The 23,110-nt window shown below is 48.1% G+C and overlaps 3 protein-coding genes across 6 annotated transcripts in view; all 3 read left to right on the forward strand.

Moving 5' to 3' along the window:
* Nucleotides 1-10,888, forward strand: part of ZNF20 (zinc finger protein 20) — a 201,259-nt gene extending 190,371 nt beyond the window's left edge. The window contains exons 1-5 of one of the 4 annotated variants that reach the window (XM_050770328.1): nt 155-1,017; nt 5,965-6,057; nt 6,576-6,711; nt 6,920-6,980; nt 8,807-10,877. In XM_050770328.1, the coding sequence (XP_050626285.1) occupies nt 1,015-1,017; nt 5,965-6,057; nt 6,576-6,711; nt 6,920-6,980; nt 8,807-10,205 (1,692 nt within the window). In that variant the 5' untranslated portion in view covers nt 155-1,014 and the 3' untranslated portion in view covers nt 10,206-10,877. Of the gene's footprint in view, nt 1-154; nt 1,018-5,964; nt 6,058-6,575; nt 6,712-6,919; nt 6,981-8,806 lie in introns of those variants that run through there. The other 3 variants (XM_050770329.1, XM_050770330.1, XM_050770327.1) reach the window with 3 other exon arrangements.
* The window catches only part of LOC126942481 (zinc finger protein 44), a 414,080-nt gene that overhangs the window by 293,060 nt on the left and 97,910 nt on the right, over nt 1-23,110 (forward strand). The window lies entirely within an intron of this gene.
* The window catches only part of ZNF823 (zinc finger protein 823), a 445,525-nt gene that overhangs the window by 106,540 nt on the left and 315,875 nt on the right, over nt 1-23,110 (forward strand). The window lies entirely within an intron of this gene.

The raw sequence follows: 23,110 nt of genomic DNA on the forward strand, positions 1-23,110 counted from the left end.
CTGTTCAGAGCAGATCCAGAAAGAGTGTGGGTTCTGACACGCTGCAGCGCCCTGGAAAGCAGGAGACCCACGTGCAGGTGCACTTCAGGGGTTTTGACTTTCTGCGGCTGTATATCTGGAATCTGGGGCCGTTTTCAGGAGCAGTGCTTTGGGTTTGACATGCAAAGGGTCCCTGGGGTCAGACTAATTTGCATATCTGAAGAAAATCTGTGAAGATCAAGTTCAGGGAAAGAACTGTTTGGGAACTCTCCTGGAGAAGGGGCTTATGAAGTTGAGTTTATTTAGGTCAGAAGCTTAAAATCACCAAGTGAGAGTTTTCTGCCGATGAAGATGAAGGTCTGGAAGGAGGGAGCGTTTCCACACTGTGAGGTGGGGTGAGATATGTCAAAGCCTTGGCCATGTCTCATCCCTAATTCCGGGCCCCTGAAGGACAACTGCCCCTCCTTCCTGGTGCAGTCGTGTCTGGCCTAGTCTGGGCACCCCTTCCTGCTCTGAGGTCAGCAGATCGCTCCATTGGACACTGAGTCTGGAATTCCCTGCACACACTTAGGACTCTGTGCAGGACGAGGAAGCACTGACAGCCCATTTAATGAGGAAGAAGACAGTGCCCTGTCTAAAAATCAGGAGCAAATTTGGCTGAAAAAATATCCAATGATCAGGGCTCGAGGAGGGAGTTGTCCCTTAAAGAGAAGCTATGGCTAGAACTGATCAGTCGGGCTCCGCAGGGCCCGTTACCCAGGGCTTGTGCCGTCACTCAGTTCTGAGGGGGCGGGGCCTTGCACCTTGCCCAATCAGAAGCGCTGGGGCAGGGCCTGGCCAACTGTCCATCCGGAAGGAGGAGGCCCATTCCGGCTTCCACTTTTGATGCTATGCAGATTGTTGTCGGGATACTAGATTTCCTACTCGGAGAGGCCCGGGTCCCTTCGCCACTTCTGTCTCTCTGCCGCCTGCACTGTGACCTGCACTATTCACGGGAGCCCTAGAGAGGACCCCGGGACACCCGGAAGCCGGGAAATGGTGAGTGTGTGGGGCCGGAGTCCCCAGACGGGGGAGGGGCTGGGTGAAACCGGCCTGAAGCGGATGTGGCGGGACCCGGGTCTCCTCATGGCGCCTCCTGCATCTGGGACCCGAATCCCTCTGTCTCAGCCTGTCCCTCCGTCCCCTGGGCCGCAGGGTGCGGCTGGGCCGGCAGCCAGGACCCCGGGCGTCCTGTCCTGCTCCTGCGCGGGCGACTGTGGGTCCCGGCCCCGGCGCCCTCTCTGGGCAGCTCCGCGCCCACAGCCCGGGATTCTGCGGGGACCACGGGAGGGTCATGGGGGAATCCCGCGGGGTTTTTTTCTGTTAAAAGTTAAAGAGTTTGGGCCGGGCGCGGTGGCCCATGCCTGTTGTCCCGGCACTTTGGGAGGCCGAGGCGGGTGGATCACGAGGTCAGGAGATCGAGACCATCCTGGCCAACACGGTGAAACCCCGTCTCTACTAAAAATACAAAAAATTAGCCGGGTGTGGTGGCGGGCGCCTGTAGTCCCAGCTACTCGGGAGGCTGAGGCAAGAGAATCACAGGAACCCAGGAGACCGAGGTTGCAGTGATCCGAGATCGCGCCACTGCACTCCAACCTGGGCGACAGAGCGAGACTCCATCTCCAAAAAAAAAAAAAAAAGAAAAAGAAAAAAAAAAATTAAAGAGTTTGAGCGAACAGCGATTCATGAATGAGAAACACCCAATCATGACTTTTGGTTTGTTACCAAAAAACTTTAAGAAGAATTGCATTGGCCGGGCGCGGTGGCTCAAGCCTGTAATCCCAGCACTTTGGGAGGCCGAGGCGGGCGGATCACGAGGTCAGGAGATCGAGACCATCCTGGCTAACACGGTGAAACCCCGTCTCTACTAAAAATACAAAAAGAAATTAGCCGGGCGTGGTGGCGGGCGCCTGTAGTCCCAGCTACTCTGGAGGCTGAGGCAGAAGAATGGCGTGAACCCGGGAGGCGGAGCTTGCAGTGAGCCGAGATCGCTCCACTGCACTCCAGCCTGGGCGACAGAGCAAGACTCCGTCTCAAAAAAAAAAAAAAAAAAAAAAAAAAAAAAAAGGAGAATTGCATTTTGTTAACGGTAGAGGGTGTCCAGGTTCTTGGCGTCTTGAACAAAGAATTGGACAAAACGCATAAAACAAGGAAGGAATGAAGGGATTTAACACTCCACAGTGTGCGAGCAGGGCTGAGCACAGGGGCTCAAAGGCCACGTTACAGAATTTTGGGGAGTTTACCCCCTGGAGGATTCCATTGGTTACTTGGGGTATGCCCTATGTCAAAGGAGAGGATGAAGTAAAGTTATAAAATCATTTACTGGCCGGGCGCGGTGGCTCAAGCCTGTAATCCCAGCACTTTGGGAGGCCGAGACGGGCAGATCACGAGGTCAGGAGATCGAGACCATCCTGGCTAACACGGTGAAACCCCGTCTCTACTAAAAAATACAAAAACCTAGCCGGGCGAGGTGGCAGGCGCCTGTAGTCCCAGCTGCTCCGGAGGCTGAGGCAGGAGAATGGTATAAACCCGGGAGGCGGAGCTTGCAGTGAGCTGAGATCCAGCCACTGCACTCCAGCCTGGGCAACAGAGCGAGACTCCGTCTCAAAAGAAAAAAAAAAAAAAAAAAAATCATTTACTTGGCTTAAGCCCTATGGAGTGGGTATTTCCTTTCATAGCTGAAGTGTGAATAGGCCTTATGTTCCCTGCCTGCAGACCCTATTTTCCTGCCTCAACTTGAGTTTGATTTTGGTGTGCTGCTGCTTTAAATTTGTTCACACTACCTATAGGGACTGGCTTCCTCCTGCATTTTCCTAATCTATGGGATGCAGGGTCTCAAATCCTTCACCCTGCTACCCCACTTAACTCTTCAGTGGTTTGCAGTAACATCTTAAATGTTCAGTTACTTTCCTGCATCTCCACAAATTAACTCCCCTTCTCCAACTCACAGTATTATCAACTTTCTTTTTTATTTTTTTGAGACAGAGTTTCACTCTTGTTGCCCAGGCTGGAATGCAATGGCACCATCTCGCCTCATTGCAACCTCCGCCTCCTGGGTTCAAGCGATTCTCCTGCCTTAGCCTCCTGTATCAACTTTCTTTATTGTATAGTATATTTCTTCATCCTTTCTTTCACATAGATGCAGTATTTTAGTGGTTTGTCATCTTTTCACAAGGTCATGGATGACTCTTTTTAAAATATTTGTGTTCGGTTTCTGAACATTTCACATTAACAGGAAAATAGAGAATAACAACTTGATACTCCAGTGAAAAACCCCTGTTCCTCTCCTCTTATCTTGTAAGGCACAGACACCATCTCAGAATGTCTTTGGGTTGTTTCCTTTTTTTTTTTTTTTTTTTTTTTTTTTTTTTTGAGACAGAGTCTCGCTCTGTCGCCTAGGCTAGAGTGAAGTGGCGCGGTCTTGGCTCACTGCAACCTCCGCTTCCCAGGTTCAGGTGATTCTCCTGCCCTCAGCCTCCCGAGCAGCTGGGTTTACTGGTATGCGCCACCACAGCCGGCTAATTTTTTTATATTTTTAGTAGAGATGGGTTTTCACCATGTTGGTCAGGCTGGTCTTGAACTCCTGACCTCAAATGATCTGCTTGACTCAGCCTTCCAAAGTGCTGGGATTACAGGCGTGAGCCACCACGCCTGGCCTGTTTCCTTTTTGAAAACTTTACAGGGTGATGTGTCTTCAGGAGTCCCAATCTATCTTTTCCTGGTCCTGGGTTTCAGAACCATCTGGGGCTGAGCCAAAATGCCCACAGCTTCCATCCCTCCTGGCCTATTGAATATCAGCCCCTAGGTCAATCCTTCCAGAGGAGGGTGTGGGGCCTCCCAAAGGAGCAGCTGAATTTCCCAAATGGGAGGAGACTCCTGGTACACTCTTCATCTAGATAGCCAACCCCTTGGGATGCTCAGTTTTTCTCCCCCAGTCCCAGCTGCCATTACTTGGAGACACATAGCTGGTCAGCCAGTTGGATGTTGCTATTAAGAGAGAGGTGTAAGTTAGGTGAGTCACAGCAGAGTCATCTCAACAAAGCCATGACATAACAGTGCATTCCTCACAATCCCAGAGAGATGAGGGCAGCATGCCTTGCAGGGCAACACAGAGTGAGGGGAACATCCAGGATGCAGATTCAGCCAGCATGTGGGGAGAAAGACAGACAGGGACCTTTGGGCCAGAGTTTTTCTTGGGGTCCAAGGAGGTTTCTCTCAGGGAGTTGTTTCTGGTAGATTTAGAGCAAGCAGGTGCTAGTTCTGTGAAGTCAGGCTCTGATTAAGAAGTGGTCTAAGGCCGGGCGCAGTGGCTCAAGCCTGTAATCCCAGCACTTTGGGAGGCCGAGACGGGTGGATCACGAAGTCAGGAGATCGAGACCAGGAGATCGAGACCATCCTGGCGAACACAGTGAAACCCCGTCTCTACTAAAACTACAAAAAACTAGCCGGGCGAGGTGGCGGCGCCTGTAGTCCCAGCTACTCGGGAGGCTGAGGCAGGAGAATGGCGTAAACCCGGGAGGCGGAGCTTGCAGTGAGCTGAGATTCGGCCACTGCACTCCAGCCTGGGCGACAGAGCGAGACTCCGTCTCAAAAAAAAAAAAAAAAAAAAAAAAAGAAGTGGTCTATGCCGGCCGGGCGCGGTGGCTCAAGCCTGTAATCCCAGCACTTTGGGAGGCCGAGACGGGCGGATCACGAGGTCAGGAGATCGAGACCATCCTGGCGAACATGGTGAAACCCCGTCTCTACTAAAAAAAAAAATACAAAAAACTAGCCGGGCAAGGTGGCGGGTGCCTGTAGTCTCAGCTACTCGGGAGGCTGAGGCAGGAGAATGGCGTGAACCCGGGAGGCAGAGCTTGCAGTGAGCTGAGATCTGGCCACTGCACTCCAGCTCGGGAGAGAGAGCGAGACTCCGTCTCAAAAAAAAAAAAAAAAAAAAAGAAGTGGTCTATGCCATCCATGTGGTTGTAAGGGTAAGTGGGGCAAGTCAGGTTGATGTATGAAGCTGTTCCACAGTGAGGTGGTCACCAGGAGGCAGCCATGTAAGTCACATATGTATGTGGGTTAAGCACATGCAGGAACTGGGAGGAGGTGGAGAACTGGGAACTGTTGAGGTCGAGTGCAGCTTTCTTTTTCTTCTTCTTCTTCTTTTTTTTTTCTGAGACAGAGTCTTCCTTTGTCGCCCAGGCTGGAGTGAAGTGGCACTCTCTCAGCTCACTGCAACCGCCGCTTCCCGGGTTCAAGCGATTCTCCTGCCTCAGCCTCCCGAGTAGCTAGGATTACAGGCACGCACACACCCGGCTAATTTTTGTACTTTTTAGTAGAGAGGGAGTTTCACCATATTCGCCAGACTCTTTACCAGACTTTTCACCTGAAGTGATCGGCCTGCCTTGGCCTCCCAAAGTGCTGGGATTATAGGTGTGAGCCACTACACCCGACTTGAGTGTAGGTTTCTTCCGTTATAAGAAAGTGAAACCCATAATGAAAATGCATGGTAAGGTAACATAAGAACTCACGATAACAGGCAACTCTAGAAGTAATTCATGTGGAGATGATGGGCCAAAGATTGTTTGTTCTCCTGTAGATAACCATCTGTCCTTGTCCCTGTTAAGTGAGGACCACTTGCATAATTGGCTGGTGATACCTGCTTTGTCATGGTTTCACTGTTTTCAGAATCTGCTGTTTTCTATTAGTCTATCTTTCTATCTGTTAATACCATTTTCTCTTGATTAGTATAGATTTTATTTATTTTATTTTATTATTATTTTTTTCAAGACAGAGTTTCGCTCTTGTTGCCCAGGCTGTAGTGCAATGGTGCAATCTCAGCTCACTGCAACCTCCACCTCCCGGGTTCAAGTGATTCTCCTGCCTCAGCCTCCCAAGTAGCTGGGATTACAGGCATGTGCCACCATGCCCAGCTAACTGTGTTTTGTTTTTTTTTTTTAATAGAGACAGGGTTTCTCCATGTTGGTCAGGTTGGTCTCGAACTCCCGACCTCAGGTGATCCACCCGCCTCGGCCTCCTAAAGTGCTGGGATTACAGGTGAGCCACTGCGCCTGGCCTATTCATTTTATTATTATTATTTTTTGAGATGGAGTCTTGCTTTGTTGCCTAGGCTAGAGTGCGGTGACGCAGTCTCGGCCCACTGCAACCTCTACCTCCTGGGTTCAAGCCCTTCTCCTACCTCAGCCTCCCAAGTAGCTGGGACTACAGGCGCCCACCACCATGCCTGGCTGATTTTTATATTTTTAGTAGAGACGGGGTTTCTCTATGTTGGCCAGGCTGGTCTCAAACTCCTGACCTCAGGTGATCTGCCTGCCTCAGCCTCCCAGAGTGCTGGGATTACAGGCGTGAGCCACCGCGCCTGGCCGAAGACCCTCTCTCTTAACAAAAAAAGGCTTGGTTTGTGGGAGAACATGAGTATAGACAGAAAGTAAGAGTTGTGATGACCAAGTCATGGGATAAATGTTTGGAGTCCACAGTATCATGGGAACTTCTTAGGAATAAAGAATAAGCCTCCAGGGCTGTTAGTCTTACCTGTCCTCCTTTACATGTGTGAGATGTTTCAGGATTCTGTGGCCTTCGAGGATGTGGCTGTGAGCTTCACCCAGGATGAGTGGGCTTTGCTGGATCCTTCCCAGAAGAATCTCTACAGGGATGTTATGCAGGAAACCTTCAAGAACCTGACCTCTGTAGGTAAGAATGACAATATTACTTCCCAGTGAATTAGAGAACAAATGTTTCTAGCTCATCAATGCTGTTCATTGATTTGGAACATGGACAGAAAATACTTTGATGAATAAATCAGACATGGCTACCATGTACCATGAATACAGAATCTAATTATTTTAAAATAAATTCATACTAATTCTGGATCTGTGTTTTCTCTGGGTCTGTGTTTTAGGAAAAACATGGAAAATTCAGAACATGGAAGATAAGTACAAAAATCCCAGGAGAAATCTAAGGTAATTTTGTCTCACAAGACAAGACAATGCCTCTAGAAAATCTTAAAATGTGAGAAAATATTAAAAAGAAGCAAAAGAACCGGGTGCGGTGGCTCACACCTGTAATCCCAGCACTTTGGGAGGCCAAGGCAGGTGGATCACGAGGTCAGGAGATCGAGACCATCCTGGCTAACACGGTGAAACCCCGCCTCTACTAAAAATACAAAAATTGCTGGGCGCAGTGGCTCAAGCCTGTAATCCCAGCAATTTGGGAGGCCGAGACGGGCGGATCATGAGGTCACAAGATCAAGACCAACCTGGCTAACACGGCGAAACCCCGTCTCTACTAAAAATACAAAAAACTAGCCGGGCAAGGTGGCGGGCGCCTGTAGTCCCAGCTACTCGGGAGGCTGAGGCAGGAGAATGGCGTGAACCCGGGAGGCGGAGCTTGCAGTGAGCTGAGATCCAGCCACTGCACTCCAGCCTGGGCGACAGAGCAAGACTCCGTCTCAAAAATAAATAAATAAATAAAAAATAAAAATAAAAATAAAAATACAAAAATTAGCCAGGCGTGGTGGCAGGTGCCTGTAGTCCCAGCTACTCGGGAGGCTGAGGCAGGAGAATGGCGTGAACCCAGGAGGCGGAGCTTGTAGTGAGCCGAGATCACGCCACTGTACTCAAGCCTGGGCGATAGAGTGAGACTCCATCTCAAAAAAAAAAAAAAAAAAAAAAAGCAAAAGAAATAAACCTAGTATCAAATTTATGTATTCATAGAAAGTTTTCCTAAAAACATATGTTTAAATGTAACATAGGCTGGGCTGGGCACTGTTGCTCATACCCAAAATCCCAGTCCTTTGGGGCGTTCAGACCAAAGGATTGCTGGAGGCCAGGAGGTTGAGGCTGCAGTGAGCCATGATGGTATCACTGCACTCCAATTTGGACAACAGGGTGAGTTGTGACCCCAGCTCAAAAAAAAAGACACACATGTTTAGTATTTGTAAAATAGTTTACTTGAAGATAGGATTATGAAGCCCCATAGAGAAACTAATTTTTAAAAAATATATATACCCAGACCATCTTGCAGAGCATATGGTTCATTAATATTCAAACAATTCAGACAGAGCAGAAAGCTGACACTTTGCCGGGCAGTGTTAAAAATGCATGTGCAATACTTGTTAATGAATATAAATCATGATTTTTTTCTTCTTTTTTGAGACAAGAGTCTCGCTCTGTCTCCCAGGCTGGAGTGGAGTGGTGTGGTTTCAGCTCACTGCAGCTGCCACTGCTTGGGTTCGAGGTATTCTTGTGCCTTAGCATCCCAAGTAGTTGGGATTACAAGCGCACGCCGTCACACCCAGCCAATTTTTGTATTTTTAGTAGAGACAGGGTTTTGCCATGTTGGCCAGGATGATCTCAAACTCCTGGCCTCAAGCCATCTGCCCGCCTCAGCCTCCCATAGTGCTGGGATTACAGGTGTGACACACTGCACCCAGCCAATATAGATCGCTTTTTTTTTTTTTTTGAGACAGAGTTTTGCGCTTGTCACCCAGGCTGGAGCACAATGGCACTATCTCAGCTCACTGCAACCTCTGTCTCTGGGGTTCAAGCAATTCTCCCACCTCAGCCTCCCGAGTAACTGGGATTACAGGCACCTGCCACCGTGCCCGGCTAATTTTTGCATTTTTAGTAGAGACGGGGTTTCACCATGTTGGCCAGGATGGTCTCGAACTCATGACCTCAGGTGATCCGCCCACCTCAGCCTCTCAAAGGCGTGAGCCACTGTGCCCGGCCCTATACGTCACTTTTAATCAAACCGTTAATAATATGCTTCTTATTTTTCACTGAAGTCTTATGAGAGAGAAACTCTTTGAAAGCAAAGAAAGTCATCACTGTGGAGAAAGCTTCAACCAGATTGCAGATGATATGCTGAACAAGAAAACTCTTCCTGAAGTAATACCGTGTGAAAGCAGTGTGTGTGGAGAAGTTGGCATGGGTCACTCATCTCTTAATAGGCACATCAGAGCTGACACTGGACACAAGTCTTCTGAGTATCAGGAATATGGAGAGAATCCATATAGAAATAAGGAATGTAAGAAAGCCTTCAGTTATCTTGACTCCTTTCAATCACATGATGAAGCTTGCACTAAAGAGAAACCCTATGATGGTAAAGAATGTGCGGAAACCTTCATTTCCCATTCATGCATTCAAAGACACAAGGTGATGCACCGTGAAGATGGACCTTATAAATGTAAGTTTTGTGGGAACACTTTCTTTTTTCTCAGTTTATGTCTTATCCATGAACGAATTCACACTGCTGTGAAACCATATGAGTGTAAACAGTGTGGTAAGGCCTTTACTCGTTCCACTACCCTTCCAATACATGAAAGAACTCACACAGGAGTGAAAGCCGATGCATGTAAGGAATGTGGGAATGCATTCAGTTTTCCTAGTGAAATTCGTAGACATAAAAGGTCTCACGCTGGAGAAAAACCCTATGAGTGTAAGCAATGTGGGAAAGTCTTCATTTCTTTCAGTTCCATTCAGTATCATAAGATGACTCACACTGGAGAGAAACCCTATGAATGTAAGCAATGTGGGAAAGCCTTTAGATGTGGCTCACACCTTCAAAAGCATGGAAGGACTCACACTGGAGAGAAACCCTATGAATGTAGGCAATGTGGTAAAGCCTTCAGATGTACCTCGGACCTTCAAAGGCATGAAAAGACACACACTGGTGATAAACCCTATGGATGTAAGCAGTGCGGTAGAGGCTTTAGATGTGCTTCACAACTTCAAATTCATGAAAGGATGCACAGTGGAGAGAAGCCCCATGAATGTAAGGAATGTGGAAAAGTATTCAAGTATTTTTCTTCCTTGCATATACATGAAAGGACGCACACTGGAGAGAAGCCCCATGAATGTAAGCAATGCGGAAAAGCATTCAGGTATTTCTCTTCCTTGCATATACATGAAAGGACACACACTGGAGATAAGCCATATGTGTGTAAGGTCTGTGGCAAAGCCTTCACTTGTTCCAGTTCCATTCGATATCATGAAAGGACTCACACTGGAGAGAAACCCTATCAATGTAAGCACTGTGGTAAGGCCTTTATTTCCAATTACATTCGATATCATGAAAGGACTCACACTGGAGAGAAACCCTATCAATGCAAGCACTGTGGCAAAGCCTTTATTCGTGCCAGTTCATGTCGAGAACATGAAAGAACTCATACCATTAATATATGAGAAATCATGTTAGTGGAAGAAATAGGAGAAGCTTTCTGTTGTCCCACTGCCTTTGAAACACGAGAAAAGAGAGTGGTGAAAGGACCTCTGGATAACTGCCTTTTGAATTGAGAAGAGAGACCTGCAAAAGGACAATAACATCTAGAAGGACTTGGATGGTTCCGTAATACAATTCACCTATAGCCAATCTTGCATGAGATTTCAAAGGCACAGAAAAGGAAGGCGTCACATATTAGAGGCACCACACAGGGAGAGAGGTGTGTGGCTACCTGCTTCCAGCCCATTTTCCTGATTCTTTCACTTGTTAATCGAGAGTATCCCCCAAATCACTTGTCTCTGTTCCTCAGAGCTATAGGTCTCCAGAGATGTCCCCAGGTGCTCCACATTAAAGATACATGCCCACTTTGCTATTTCTTCAGAAATGTTAAAATGGGCCGGGCGCGGTGGCTCAAGCCTGTAATCCCAGCACTTTGGGAGGCCGAGACGGGCGGATCACGAGGTCAGGAGATCGAGACCATCCTGGCTAACACGGTGAAACCCCGTCTCTACTAAAAATACAAAAAACTAGCCGGGCGAGGTGGCGGGCGCCTGTAGTCCCAGCTACTCAGGAGGCTGAGGCAGGAGAATGGCGCAAACCCGGGAGGCGGAGCTTGCAGTGAGCTGAGATCCGGCCACTGCACTCCAGCCCGGGCTACAGAGCAAGACTCCGTCTGAAAAAATAAATAATAAAAAATAAAAAAATAAAAAAAATAAAGAAATGTTAAAATGTTTACCAGAGAACTAATAAATGTTGTTATGGCTGGAAATACTCCCTGATGCCCAACTCCTCTATAGATTGAGTTGGTTTAAGAGGTCTACTTTGTGTTGCAAGCATTGCTGTTTCTATGGATAGTGACCTTGTTCTTGATTAAACCAACTAGATGGGAGCTTGTTCCTCTGCTGCATTGTGCAGTGATTGGTCTCACCAAGGGCTTTTATGTGAGAAGAGCCACCTTGCTCTTATCAGGAAACTTCAAGCCTTTGCTGTTATTCACAACTGAATGTAATGTCTCACTTCATTTTTAACTTTGTATACCTGACTAAAAACACTAATGTGGTTTCCTGGCAACAAAGACTTTTGTTCATGTATTTTAGAAATAAGCTTATTGGCCGGGCGCGGTGGCTCATGCCTGTAATCCCTGCACTTTGGGAGGCCGACGTGGGCGGATCACGAGGTCAGGAGATCGAGACCATCCTGGCTAACAGAGTGAAACCCCGTCTCTACTAAAAATACAAAAAAAACTAGCCGGGCGTGGTGGCGGGCGCCTATAGTCCCAGCTACTCGGGAGGCTGAGGCAGCAGAATGGCGTGAACCCGGGAGGCGGAGCTTGCAGTGAGCTGAGATCGTGCCACTGCAGTCCAGCCTGGGTGACAGAGTGAGACTTCATCTCAAAAAAAAAAAAAAATCACCTTGAGTCCTATGGTGCCAATATGTTTTTGAAAACTGAATTTCCTGTCCAGTAAGGAACGAAGTCAGCATCACTATTCGAATCAAGTCTTTCTTTCTCTGGTAATATGCTGTTGATGCAAAGTTGTCAGGAACCCCCTTATGCTAATACTGTGAAGCTAATGACATCATGGAAAAGTCATGCATGGAACAATCCAATCATTTCCTTTAAGGCGTCATGGGTGCTTCTCTTCACAAAAGCTTATTTGAGTCTCCCTAAAGTAAAAATCCCAGGTCCCAGCAGACATAGAAGCAATCACTGACTGACCAAACCTTAACTATGTGTGATGATATATGGAAAATACCTTGATTTGTGAGACATGACTTTTTTTTTTTTTTTTTTTTTTTTTTGAGACAGAGTCTCACTCTGTCACCCAGGCTGGAGGACAGTGGTGTGATCTTGGCTCACCGCAACCTCTGCCTCCTGGGGTCAAGTGATTCTCCTGCCTCAGCCTCCCAAGTAGCTGGAATCACAGGCACCCACCACCACACCTGGCTAATTTTTTTCTTTTGAGATGGAGTCTTGCTCTGTTGCCCAGGCTGGAGTGCAGTGGTGCGATCTCGGCTCACTGCAAGCTCCACCTCCCAGGTTCACGTCATTCTCCTGCCTCAGCCTCCCGAGTAGCTGGGACTACAGGTGCCCACCACCACGCCCGGCTAATTTTTTTTGTATTTTTAGTAGAGACGGGGTCTCACTGTGTTAGCCAGGATAGTCTCCATCTCCTGACCTCGTGATCTGCCTGCCTCGGCCTCCCAAAGTGCTGGGATTACAGGCTTGAGCCACCGCGTCCAGCCAATTTTTTGTATTTTTAGTAGAGACAGGGTTTCACCGTGTTGGCCAGGCTGGTCTGAAACTCCTGACCTCATGTGATCCACCTGCCTTGGCCTCCCAAAGTGCTGGGATTACAGACGTGAGCCACCATGCCTGCCCAAAAATTCTTATTTTAACTATTCGTGTCTTATTTTTGCACTTTTTCACAAGGCAAGGTCAAAAAGCAAAGGAAAAAATCCTTTTAAGATCAATGTACTTAGGTTGAAAATGTGTTTTTTCTCAGGAAAAACTTGTAATTTTATAATTACAATCCTCAGTTTATTTGCAGCATCACCAAATTTTCTTAAAATTACATATTTCAAATGTGAACTTAAGATATATGTTTTTCTCATTATTTACATTTTGCTTCCTACCTATAGGCCTTTTTTTTTTTTTTTTTTTTTTTTGAGATGGAGTGTCGCTCTGTTGCCTAGGCTGAATTGCAGTGGCACGACCTCAGCTCACTGCAACCTCTGCTTCCGGGTTCAAGTAAGTCTCATGTCACAACCTCCCAGGTAGCTGGCACTACAGACGAGCATCACCATGCCCAGTTAATTTTTGTGTTTTTTGTAGAATTGGGGTTTCACCATGTTGGCCAGACTGGTCTCAAACTCCTGGCCTCAAGTGATCTGTCTGTCTGCCTCGGCCTCCCAAAGTGCTGGGATTACAGGCATGAGCCAACATGCCTGACTCCTCTAGGCCTTTTAAATCTTTTACTCATGATATTGGTCAGCCCACGGTCAAAATAATTAATAAAAGGTATACACAAAAATTCAACACCACAATGAAAGTTAAATTCATTTGTTGAGAACCACTCAAGCAACTCAGGTGTACACAGATAGACCTGTGGCAACTGGTGAACAATTAAATGGCACAGAAGTGGCTGGGTGCGGTGGCTCATGCCTGTAATCCCAGCACTTTGGGAGGCCGAGGTGGGCGGATCATGAAGTCAGGAGATTGAGACCATCCTGGACAACATGGTGAAACCCCGTCTCTACTAAAATACAAGAAAGTAACCAGGCGTGGTGGCACATGCCTGTAATCCCAGCTACTCAGGAGGCTGAGGCAGAGGAACCCCTTGAACCCAGGAGGCAGAGAGTGCAGTGAGCTGAGATTGTGCCACTGCACTCCAGCCTGGCGAAAGAACAAGACTGTGTCTCAAAATAAATAAATGGCACAGAAGTTGCAATAATGACCTCTCTTTTTTTTTTTTTTTTTTGAGACGGAGTCTCGCTCTGTTGCCCAGGCTGGAGTGCAGTGGCCGGATCTCGGCTCACTGCAAGCTCTGCCTCCTGGGTTTACGCCATTCTCCTGCCTCAGCCTCCCGAGTAGCTGGGACTACAGGCGCCCGCCACCTCGCCCGGCTAGTTTTTTGTATTTTTTAGTAGAGACGGGGTTTCAACGTGTTAGCCAGGATGCTCTCGATCTCTTGACCTCGTGATCCGCCCGCCTCGGCCTCCCAAAGTGCTGGGAATACAGGCTTGAGCCACCGCGCCCGGCCATGTGCAGTACTCTCTTGGCAGAGATACATAAGAACTCCAACAAGGCCCTCATATGATATGCAGAACTGCCTCAAACATCATGTGACCATAGAACTTTGCCAAGGATAGTCTTTTGTTTACATCTCTGCACTGGCTTACCCAAAGATTGGACTGTGCTCATTTCTTAAGCCATTGTTTACTGAACATTCTTTGTAATGTATGAGGCAAAGACGATTGCCTAGGTGTAATTTCCTAATCACTGGGGTAGGTCTGGTTTCTGAGAGCCCAGTAGAGGAACTCAGTTCACAAAAATGGCTTTCTATAGTTTCTGCTTGATACTTCCTATTCTGCCATCTTTCCAGAATCCTCTCCCCGGACTTCATATGCGAATACATCATTTCAGATCTCATTACAAATGTCACCACCTCAAGACACTGTCTTCTTTTTCCCCCCCGACCCCAACTTGAAACTCAAGGGCACACTCTCTCACCCATTACTCCTATTTCATTTAGTGTATAGAATCTTTTCCACACACTTGTCAGAATCTGGAACATAAGGTTCACAGGGTTGATTGCTCTCTGTTTAACAAGGTAAAAAAGTTAAGTCATGTAGGTCGGGTGCGGTGGCTCACGCCTGTTATCCCAGCATTTTGGGAGGCCAAGGCGGATGGATCACGAGGGCAGGAGATCGAGACCATCCTGGCTAACATGGTGAAACCCCGTCTCTACTAAAAATACAAAAAACATTAGCCGGGCTTGGTGGCGGGTGCCTGTAGTGCCAGCTACTCGGGAGGCTGAGGCAGGAGAATCGTTTGAACCTGGGAGGCGGAGATTGCAGTAAGCTGAGACTGTACTACTGCACTCCAGCCTGGGCAACAGAGCAAGACCTTGTCTCAAAAATAAACAAACAAATAAATAAATAAATAAAGTACTCCAACAAAGTCCTTTGAACCATTTTCCAGAAAGGCAACGTCAGTGAAGCTCCCTCTTGTAGTGAGGGTAGCATTAACATTCACACACTGCCGTGACTGGATTTCTCAAAATTGAACAGGGATCTAAGAGTGGAAAAACTCAAAATGTTTTTCCTGTGCATTCACACAATGCAATACCTCTGTGACCAAATATGTGGAGGATTTTCTCACACAGCAAACAAGCCATCCATTCTGCACTGAACACCAGTTGAGTGTCCTCTAATTCACGTGTCCCCAACTCTGGGGCTACAGACGGGTACCTGTCCATGGCCTGTTAGGAACTAGGCCACACAGCAGGAGGTAAGCAGAAGTGAGTGAATGTTACTGCCTAAGCTCTGCCTCCTGTCAGAGCAGCAATGGTATTAGAGTTTCTTAGGGGCGAGAACCCTATTGTGAACTGCACATTTGAGAGATCTAGGTTGCGTGCTCCTTATGAGAATCTAATCCCTGATGATCTGAGGTGAAACAGTTTCATCCAAAAAACATCTCCCCACCCTCATCTGTGAAAAAATTTTCTTCCACAAAACTGGTCCCTGGTGCCAGAAAGGTTGGGGACTGCTGCTGTAATGCATTTCCCACATTACCTACCCTCATAACAAGTACAAAACTGTCTCAGAAATTATCTGACTGGACTGGGTGCGGTGGCTCACACCTGTAATCCCAGCACTTTGGGAGGCCAAGGTAGGCGATCACCAGAGGTCAGGACTTTGAGAGCAGCCTGGCCAACATTGCGAAACACTGTCACTACTAAAAATACAAAAATTAAACAGGTGTGGTGGCACACACCTGTAGTCCCAGCTACTCAGGAAGCTGAAGCAGGAGAATTGCTTGAACCTGGGAGGCAGAGGTAAGCAGTGAGCCAAGATCACACCACTGCACTCCAGCCTGGGTGACAGAACGAGACTCTGTCTCAAAAACAAAAAAAAAGGAGAAAAAAGAAAAAAAATTATCTAACCATATATTCTGGTTTCCCAAGGACAGTCCTTGATTGTGACTTTTGTCCCAGCATAAGTTTTTGGTTTTGTGGTTTTTTTTAGAGGAGGTTTCACTCTTGTCGCCCAGGCTGGAGTGCAATGGCATGATCTCAGCTCACTGCAACCTCCGCCTCCCAGTTCAATTGATTCTCCTTTCTCAGCTTCGCAAGTAGCTGGGATTACAGGTGCATGCCACCATGCCTGGCTAATTGTTTTGTATTTTTAGTAGAGACAGGGTTTCATTCACCATGTTAGCCAGGCTGGTCTCCAACTCCTGACCTCAGGTGATCCACCTGCCTTGGCCTCCCAAAGTGCTGGGATTACAGGCGTAAGCCACCGCGCCCGGCCAACAGAATCTCTTTATTACCATCTCACTAACAAGTAAACACCAGGCAATAAGAAATGTAAAACAGGCCGGGCGCAGTGGCTCAAGCCTGTAATCCCAGCACTTTGGGAGGCCGAGACTGGCGGATCACGAGGTCAGGAGATCGAGACCATCCTGGCTAACACAGTGAAACCCCGTCTCTACTAAAAAATACAAAAAAATAGCCGGGCGAGGTGGCAGGCGCCTGTAGTCCCAGCTACTCGGGAGGCTGAGGCAGGAGGATGGCGTAAACCCGGGAGGCGGAGCTTGCAGTGAGCTGAGATCCGGCCACTGCACTCCAGCCCGGGCGACAGCGCGAGACTCCGTCTCAAAAAAAAAAAAAAAAAAAAAAAAGAAATGTAAAACAAAGGGAAAAGTGTCATGTAACACATGGACCCAGAACCTGCCAGTCAGCAATATCTAACTGCATTTTGTCTGTCACAGCCAACTTTATCAAAGAGGTATCATAGAAAGATTTTTTTTTTAACAGAGTCTCACTCTGTTGCCCTAGCTGGAGTGCACTGGCACAATCTTGGCTCACTGCATCCTCCGCCTCCCAGGTTCAAGCAATTCTCATGCCTCAGCCTCCTGAGTAGCTGGGATTACATGTGCCTGCCACTATGCCTGGCTAATTTTCATATTTTTAGTAGAGATGGGGTTTCACCATGTTGGCCAGGCTGGTCTTGAATTCCTGACCTCAAGTGTTCTACATGCCTCGGCCTCCCAAGGTGCTAGGATTACAGGCATGTAATCAGCCACCACACCCAGCCCATAGATATTTGATACTGTATTTGATTTTGATTTTTGTAAGGTTTAGGGTTGGTTTTTTTTCTTTCTTTTTGAGTCAGAGTCTTGCACTGTCACCCAGGCTGGAGTGTAGTGGTATGATCTCGGCTCACTGCAAACTCCACCTCCCGGGTTCAAGCAATTCTGCCTCAGCCTCCCGAGTAGCTGTAATGAGAGGCGTGCACCGCCACGCCTGGCTAATTTTTTGTATTTTTACTAGAGAAGGGGTTTCACTATGTTGACCAGGTTGGTCTCGAACTCCTGACTTCGTGATCCGCCTACGTCGGCCTCCCAAAGTGCTGGGATTACAGGCGTGAGCCACCGCGCCTAGCCTGTGGTTGGTTTTTTAACTTGTGTTTGCATTTTCTCTTGGCTGAATTTATTTCTGGGATATCTTTCTTGTTTGTTTTCTTTCTGTGCAGGCTCCTCTTTTAGTTTAGGTACAATGTGTTTCTTTTCATTAAGGATCATCTGGATGTGGCAGAGGAAGTTCATGTATGGGTTCCATTGCCCATGGGCTCTGTTAAGTCAGGTGGCCCATCATGGGCGCTTTGTTCCCTGGGATGTGCTCAATAATCACAAAATCTACATCCACATCCTTTAAGTTCAGCATGACCCCACATTTTAATGCAAATTTTAGTACTATTTTTGGGACACCAACTCTGAGTCCAGCCCCAATGTTTGGCCTGGGTACACCTACCAACTCCACATTTCTAAGAATGGAATGGCATACATCATTTCTGTTGGGGACATCTTTCAGATACTTGGTGGCTTTTCATATAAGCATATCCTTAATGGCCTGGGCACTTCCATGGGAGTTCTTAACATGAACATAAGGATTTAAACCTCTTGGTTTGCATAATTTTGTGGGGTATTCTGGGTCATAGTGAGCTACTTTCACAAATCACCTTAGGCTACATAGAAGAAAAGGTATTCGTTGGTCTTTAAAGGAAACTAATTTTTTATCCTAATTTTACAATTTTTTTTTTTTTTTTTTTTTTTTTTTTTTTTTAGTTTTTTGGAAATGGAGTCTTGCTCTGTTGCCCAGGCTGGAGTGCTATGGCATGATCTCGGCTCATTGCAACCTCCACCTCCCGGGTTCAAGTGATTCTCCTGCCTCAGCCTCCCAAGTATCTAGGATTACAGGTGCATGCGACCACACCCGGCTAATTTTTATATTTTTAGTAGAAGCAGGGTTTCACCATGTTGGCCAGGCTGGTCTCCAACTCCTGACCTCAAATGATCCACCCACCTTGGCCTCCCAAAGTGCTGGGATTACTGGCATGAGCCACTGTGCCCAGCCCTAATTTTACAATTATTAATAGTTCCTTTAATTCCAAGCCAGGCATGGTAGCTGGCAGCTGTAGTGTGAGCTACCTGGAAGGCTGAGGTGGAAGGATGGCTTGAGCCCAGGAGTTTCAGGCTTTAGTGCACCATGATGACACCAGTGACTACCACTGCACTCCAGCCTGGGCCACAACAGAGCCCATTCTCTTCTTTTTTTTTTTTTTCCAGATGGAGTTTCGCTCTTGTTGCCCAGGCTGGAGTGCAATGGCACAATCTTGGCTCACCACAACCTCCGCCTCCTGGGTTCAAGAGATTCTCCTGCCTCAGCCTCCTGAGTAGCTGGGATAACAGGCATGCATCACCACACCAGCTGATTTTGTATGTATGTATGTATGTACGTATGTATGTATGTATTTAAGAGACAGAGTCTCGCTCTGTCGCCCAGGCTGGAGTGCAGTGGCACGATCTCGGCTCACTGCAAGCTCTCCTCCCGGGTTCACACCATTCTCCTGCCTCAGCCTCCCGAGTAGCTGGGACTACAGGTGCCCGCCACCACTCCTGGCTAAGTTTTTGTAATTTTTAGTAGAGACAGGGTTTCACCGTGTTAGCCAGGATGGTCTTGATCTCCTGACCTCATGATCTGCCCACCTTGGCCTCCCAAAGTGCTGGGATTACAGGTGTGAGCCACTGCACCTGGCCTAATTTTGTATTTTTAATAGAAACGGGGTTTCTCCATGTTCGTCAGCCTGGTCTCGAACTCCCGATCCACCTGCCTCGGCCTCCAAAAGTGCTGGGATTAGAGGCGTGAGCCACCGCGCCTGGCCCGCAAAGCCCATTCTCTTAAAACAATAACAAAAAAATGTATTTGTGATTAGAATGTTTTTATTTATGACATTAGTTAACAAAAAAATTACTTTAAAAAAAGATTAGAAACAGCCGGGCACGGTGGCTCACGCCTGTAATCCCAGCACTTTGGGAGGCCAAGGCGGGCAGATCACCTGAGGTTAGGAGTTCGAGACCAGCCTCAACATGGAGAAACCCCGTGTCTACTGAAAATACAAAATTAGCTGTACGTGGTGGTGCATACCTGTAATCCCAGCTGCTCGGGAGGCTGAGGAAGGAGAATTGCTTGAACCTGGGAGGCAGAAGTTGCGGTGAGCCGAGATCATGCCACTGCACTCCAGCCTGGGCAACAAGAGTGAAACTCCGTCTCACAAAAAAAAAAAAAAAAAAAGATTAGAAACAAACTCTGAGAGGAAGTTGAATACAATACAGTGTATACCATAGCCAACAATTCCCCATAGGGTACTGCTGAATAGGAACTTCAGATTTTGGTTTTGATAAAGGTCTTTCCAAGGCAGTGAGTCTGACTATGATACCTCTGTTGTTTCTACTCCATAATAAAAAACAAATCGTTGATAATACTGTGAATTGGAGAAAAAGAGTTAATGTTTGGAGATTTGGCAAAGAAATTGAAATTTTCCTAACATTACTGCAAGAGTTAGGCTAGGGTCACAGGGTTGAGGATTTGAGACCCTGCATCCCATACATGAGGAAAATGCAGGGAGAAACCAGTCCCCATGGGCAATGTAAAGAAATCAAAAGCAGCAATTGGACCGAAGTGTTTGTAAGTGCACTAAGGTTCTACCTAAGGAAGCGAAATACAACTAAAATGCAATTCTTCTAAATTTTTCTGGTAACTACAAACCATGACTGGGTGATTCTCATTCATAAATTGCCATATGCTCAAACTGTTTAATTTTTAACAGTGCCTCCGTTTAATTTTTTGTTGTTGTTGTTTACCTATATATTATAAAGGACATTACAAAGGATATAGATGAACAGCCAGATGATGAGAATGATAGAGCAAGATGTGGAGTTGGGGGATAGAGCCTCCCTGCTGTCTCTGGGCGTACCACCATCCCAGCCTTGCGATGTGTTCAGCAACCCAGAAGCTCCTTTTTTTTTTTTTTTAGGAGACGGAGTCTCGCTGTGTCGCCCAGGCTGGAGTGCAGTGCTGTGATCTCGGCTCACTGCAAGCTCCGCCTCCCGGGTTCACGCCATTCTCCTGCCTCAGCCTCCCAGTAGCTGGGACTACAGGCGCCCGCCACCACACCCGGCTAATTTTTTGTATTTTTAGTAGAGACGGGGTTTCACCGTGTTAGCCAGGATGGTCTGGATCTCCTGACCTTGTGATTCACCCGCCTCAGCCTCCCAAAGTGCTGGGATTACAGGCCTGAGCCACCGTGCCCGGCCCAGTTTAATTTTTAATAGGAAAAAAAAGTACTGGGGGCCCCACGGACCGCAGTTTCTCCCACACGAACCCTACACCCAAGGCAGCACTCTCCTTATGTCAAGTGTGGCCCCCGCACAATCTGGGAAGACGCGAGGTTGCGGGTGCGGAGCTGCCCAGAGAGGGCTCTGGGGCCGCAGTCGCCAGGCAGGGACGGGACGGGACGGCCAGGGTCCCGGCTGCTGGACCAACCCCACCTTGTGGCCGAGCTGTGCCAGAACTTGGGTCCCAAACCCCCAAGTTGCCTGCAGGGGACCTGGGATCCCATCACAGCCGGTTCCGGCCGTTTCCAACCAGCCCCTGCCAGGTCTCGGGTAGCTGGCCCCGAACACTCACCATTTCCAGGCTTCCAGGTGTCCTGGCTTCTTCTCTAGGGCTCCCGTGACTAGTGCAGGTCACAATGCAGGCGACAAAACGACAGAAGTTGTGGCGTAGGGACCTGCTCCCTTTCACAGCGGGAAAGACTGGATCCCAACCTCAGTGGCAGGGTCACCAAGGTAAGAGCGGGAATGCATCCCCATCTTCCCAGGATGGACAGTTGGCAGGGCCCCGCCCCAGCGCTCCTGATTGGACAGAGGTCCAGGCCCCCATTCCCTCATCCATAAGTGACAGTAGAAGCCCTGGGTAACTGGACCTGCAGAGCGGGAGGGGTTCTAGCTACCATCTAAGGGCCAGCTCCCTCCCTGCAACTTGGTCATTGGATATTTTCATTTTAGTGAAATTTGATCCCGATTTTTAGACAGGGCACTATCTTTTTCCTTACTCAAAGGGTTGTTCCTGCTCCTTTGGTCTCCATTGGGGTTACTAGTGTGTACTGGGAATTCCAGACTCAGTGTCCAGCGGAACAATCTTGTCACCTCAGAGCCCGAGGGGAACCAAGATCAGGCCAGGCATGATTGGACCAGGAGGGAGAGGCAAGTGTTCTTCAGGGGGCGGCAACTGGGGATGAGACATGGCCAAGGCTTTCTCTCATAGCCCCCATCCCCTCCTCACAGTGTGGAAACGCTCCCTCCTTCCAGACCTTCACATTCACCAGCAGGAAACTCTTACCAGGTGACACTCTTAAGCTTCTGAGCTAAACAGTCAACTTCATAAATGGTTTCTCCAGGTGAGGTCCAAACAATTCTGTCTCTGAACCTGACCTTCACAGATTTTCTTCATATATACAGATAACCGTCTGACCCCAGGGACCCTCTGCATGTCAGAACCAAAACACTGTTCCTGAATATGGCCCCAGGCTCCAGGGGTCCAACCACAGAAGGGACAGCACCCTGCCAAGGGCATCTGCACATGAGTCTCCTGCTTTTCAGGGCTCTGCAGCTTATCAGAATCCACACTTCTGGAGCTACTCCGAGCAGCTGGAGGCCACTTGCAGAATAGGTTGGGCTGCCCAGGAAGCACCCATGGGAGCTCCATTTCCCTCCTTCTGCAGCCTCCATACTGGCCTTAGCCTCTGTTACCCCCTGCAAATTGACAGTGGTACCCGAAGGGAGGGACGGTGGATGGGTGGGGGGAGAGGCCACTCGAACCGTTGGCAGGCCAGGCCTTTCAACAACTACCTGTGAGGCCAAGTGCCATGGCTCAAGCCTGTAATTCCAGCACTACAGGATGCCAAGGTGGGAGGATTGCTAACAACCCAGAGTTCAAGACCAGCCTGAACAAGGTAAAACCCCATCTCTACAAAAAATACAAACATTATCTGGGTATGGTGTCACATGCCTGTAGTCCTAGCCACTTGGGAGACTGAGATAGGAAGATCACCTGAGCCCAGGGAGGTCAAGGCTGCAGTGAGCCATGATCCCGCCACTGCACACCAGCCTGTGTGACAGAGTAAGACTGTCTACAAAAGCTATTAAAAGACAAATTTTTAAATAATTTAAAAAATTAGGCCGGGCGCGGTGGCTCAAGCCTGTAATCCCAGCACTTTGGGAGGCCAAGGCGGGTGGATCACGAGGTCAGGAGATCGAGACTATCCTGGCTAACATGGTGAAACCCCGTCTCTACTAAAAATACAAAAAACTAGCCGGGCGTGGTGGCGGGCGCCTGTAGTCTCAGCTACTTGGGAGGCTGAGGCGGGAGAATGGCGTGAACCCGGGAGGCGGAGCTTGCAGTGAGCCGAGATCACGCCACTGCACTCCAGCCTGGGAGACACAGCGAGACTCCATCAAAAAAAAAAAAAAAAAAAAAATTAGCTGGCCGAGGTGGCCTGTACCTGTACTTCCAACTACTGAAGAGGCTGGCAGGGTCAGGCACAATGCTTCACACCTATAATCCCAGCACTTTGGGAGGCCACAACAGGAAGACTGCTTGAGCACAGGAGTTCAAGACCAGCCTGGGTCACATGGCAAAACCTCATCTCTTCCAATAATACAAAAATTAGCCAAGTGTGGTTGTGAGCACCTGTGGTCCCAGCTACTCAGAAGGCTGAGGCTGGAGGAGCCCAAGAGTTCAAG

Source organism: Macaca thibetana, chromosome 19 (assembly GCF_024542745.1).
Source record: "Macaca thibetana thibetana isolate TM-01 chromosome 19, ASM2454274v1, whole genome shotgun sequence".
Lineage (NCBI taxonomy): Eukaryota > Metazoa > Chordata > Mammalia > Primates > Cercopithecidae > Macaca > Macaca thibetana.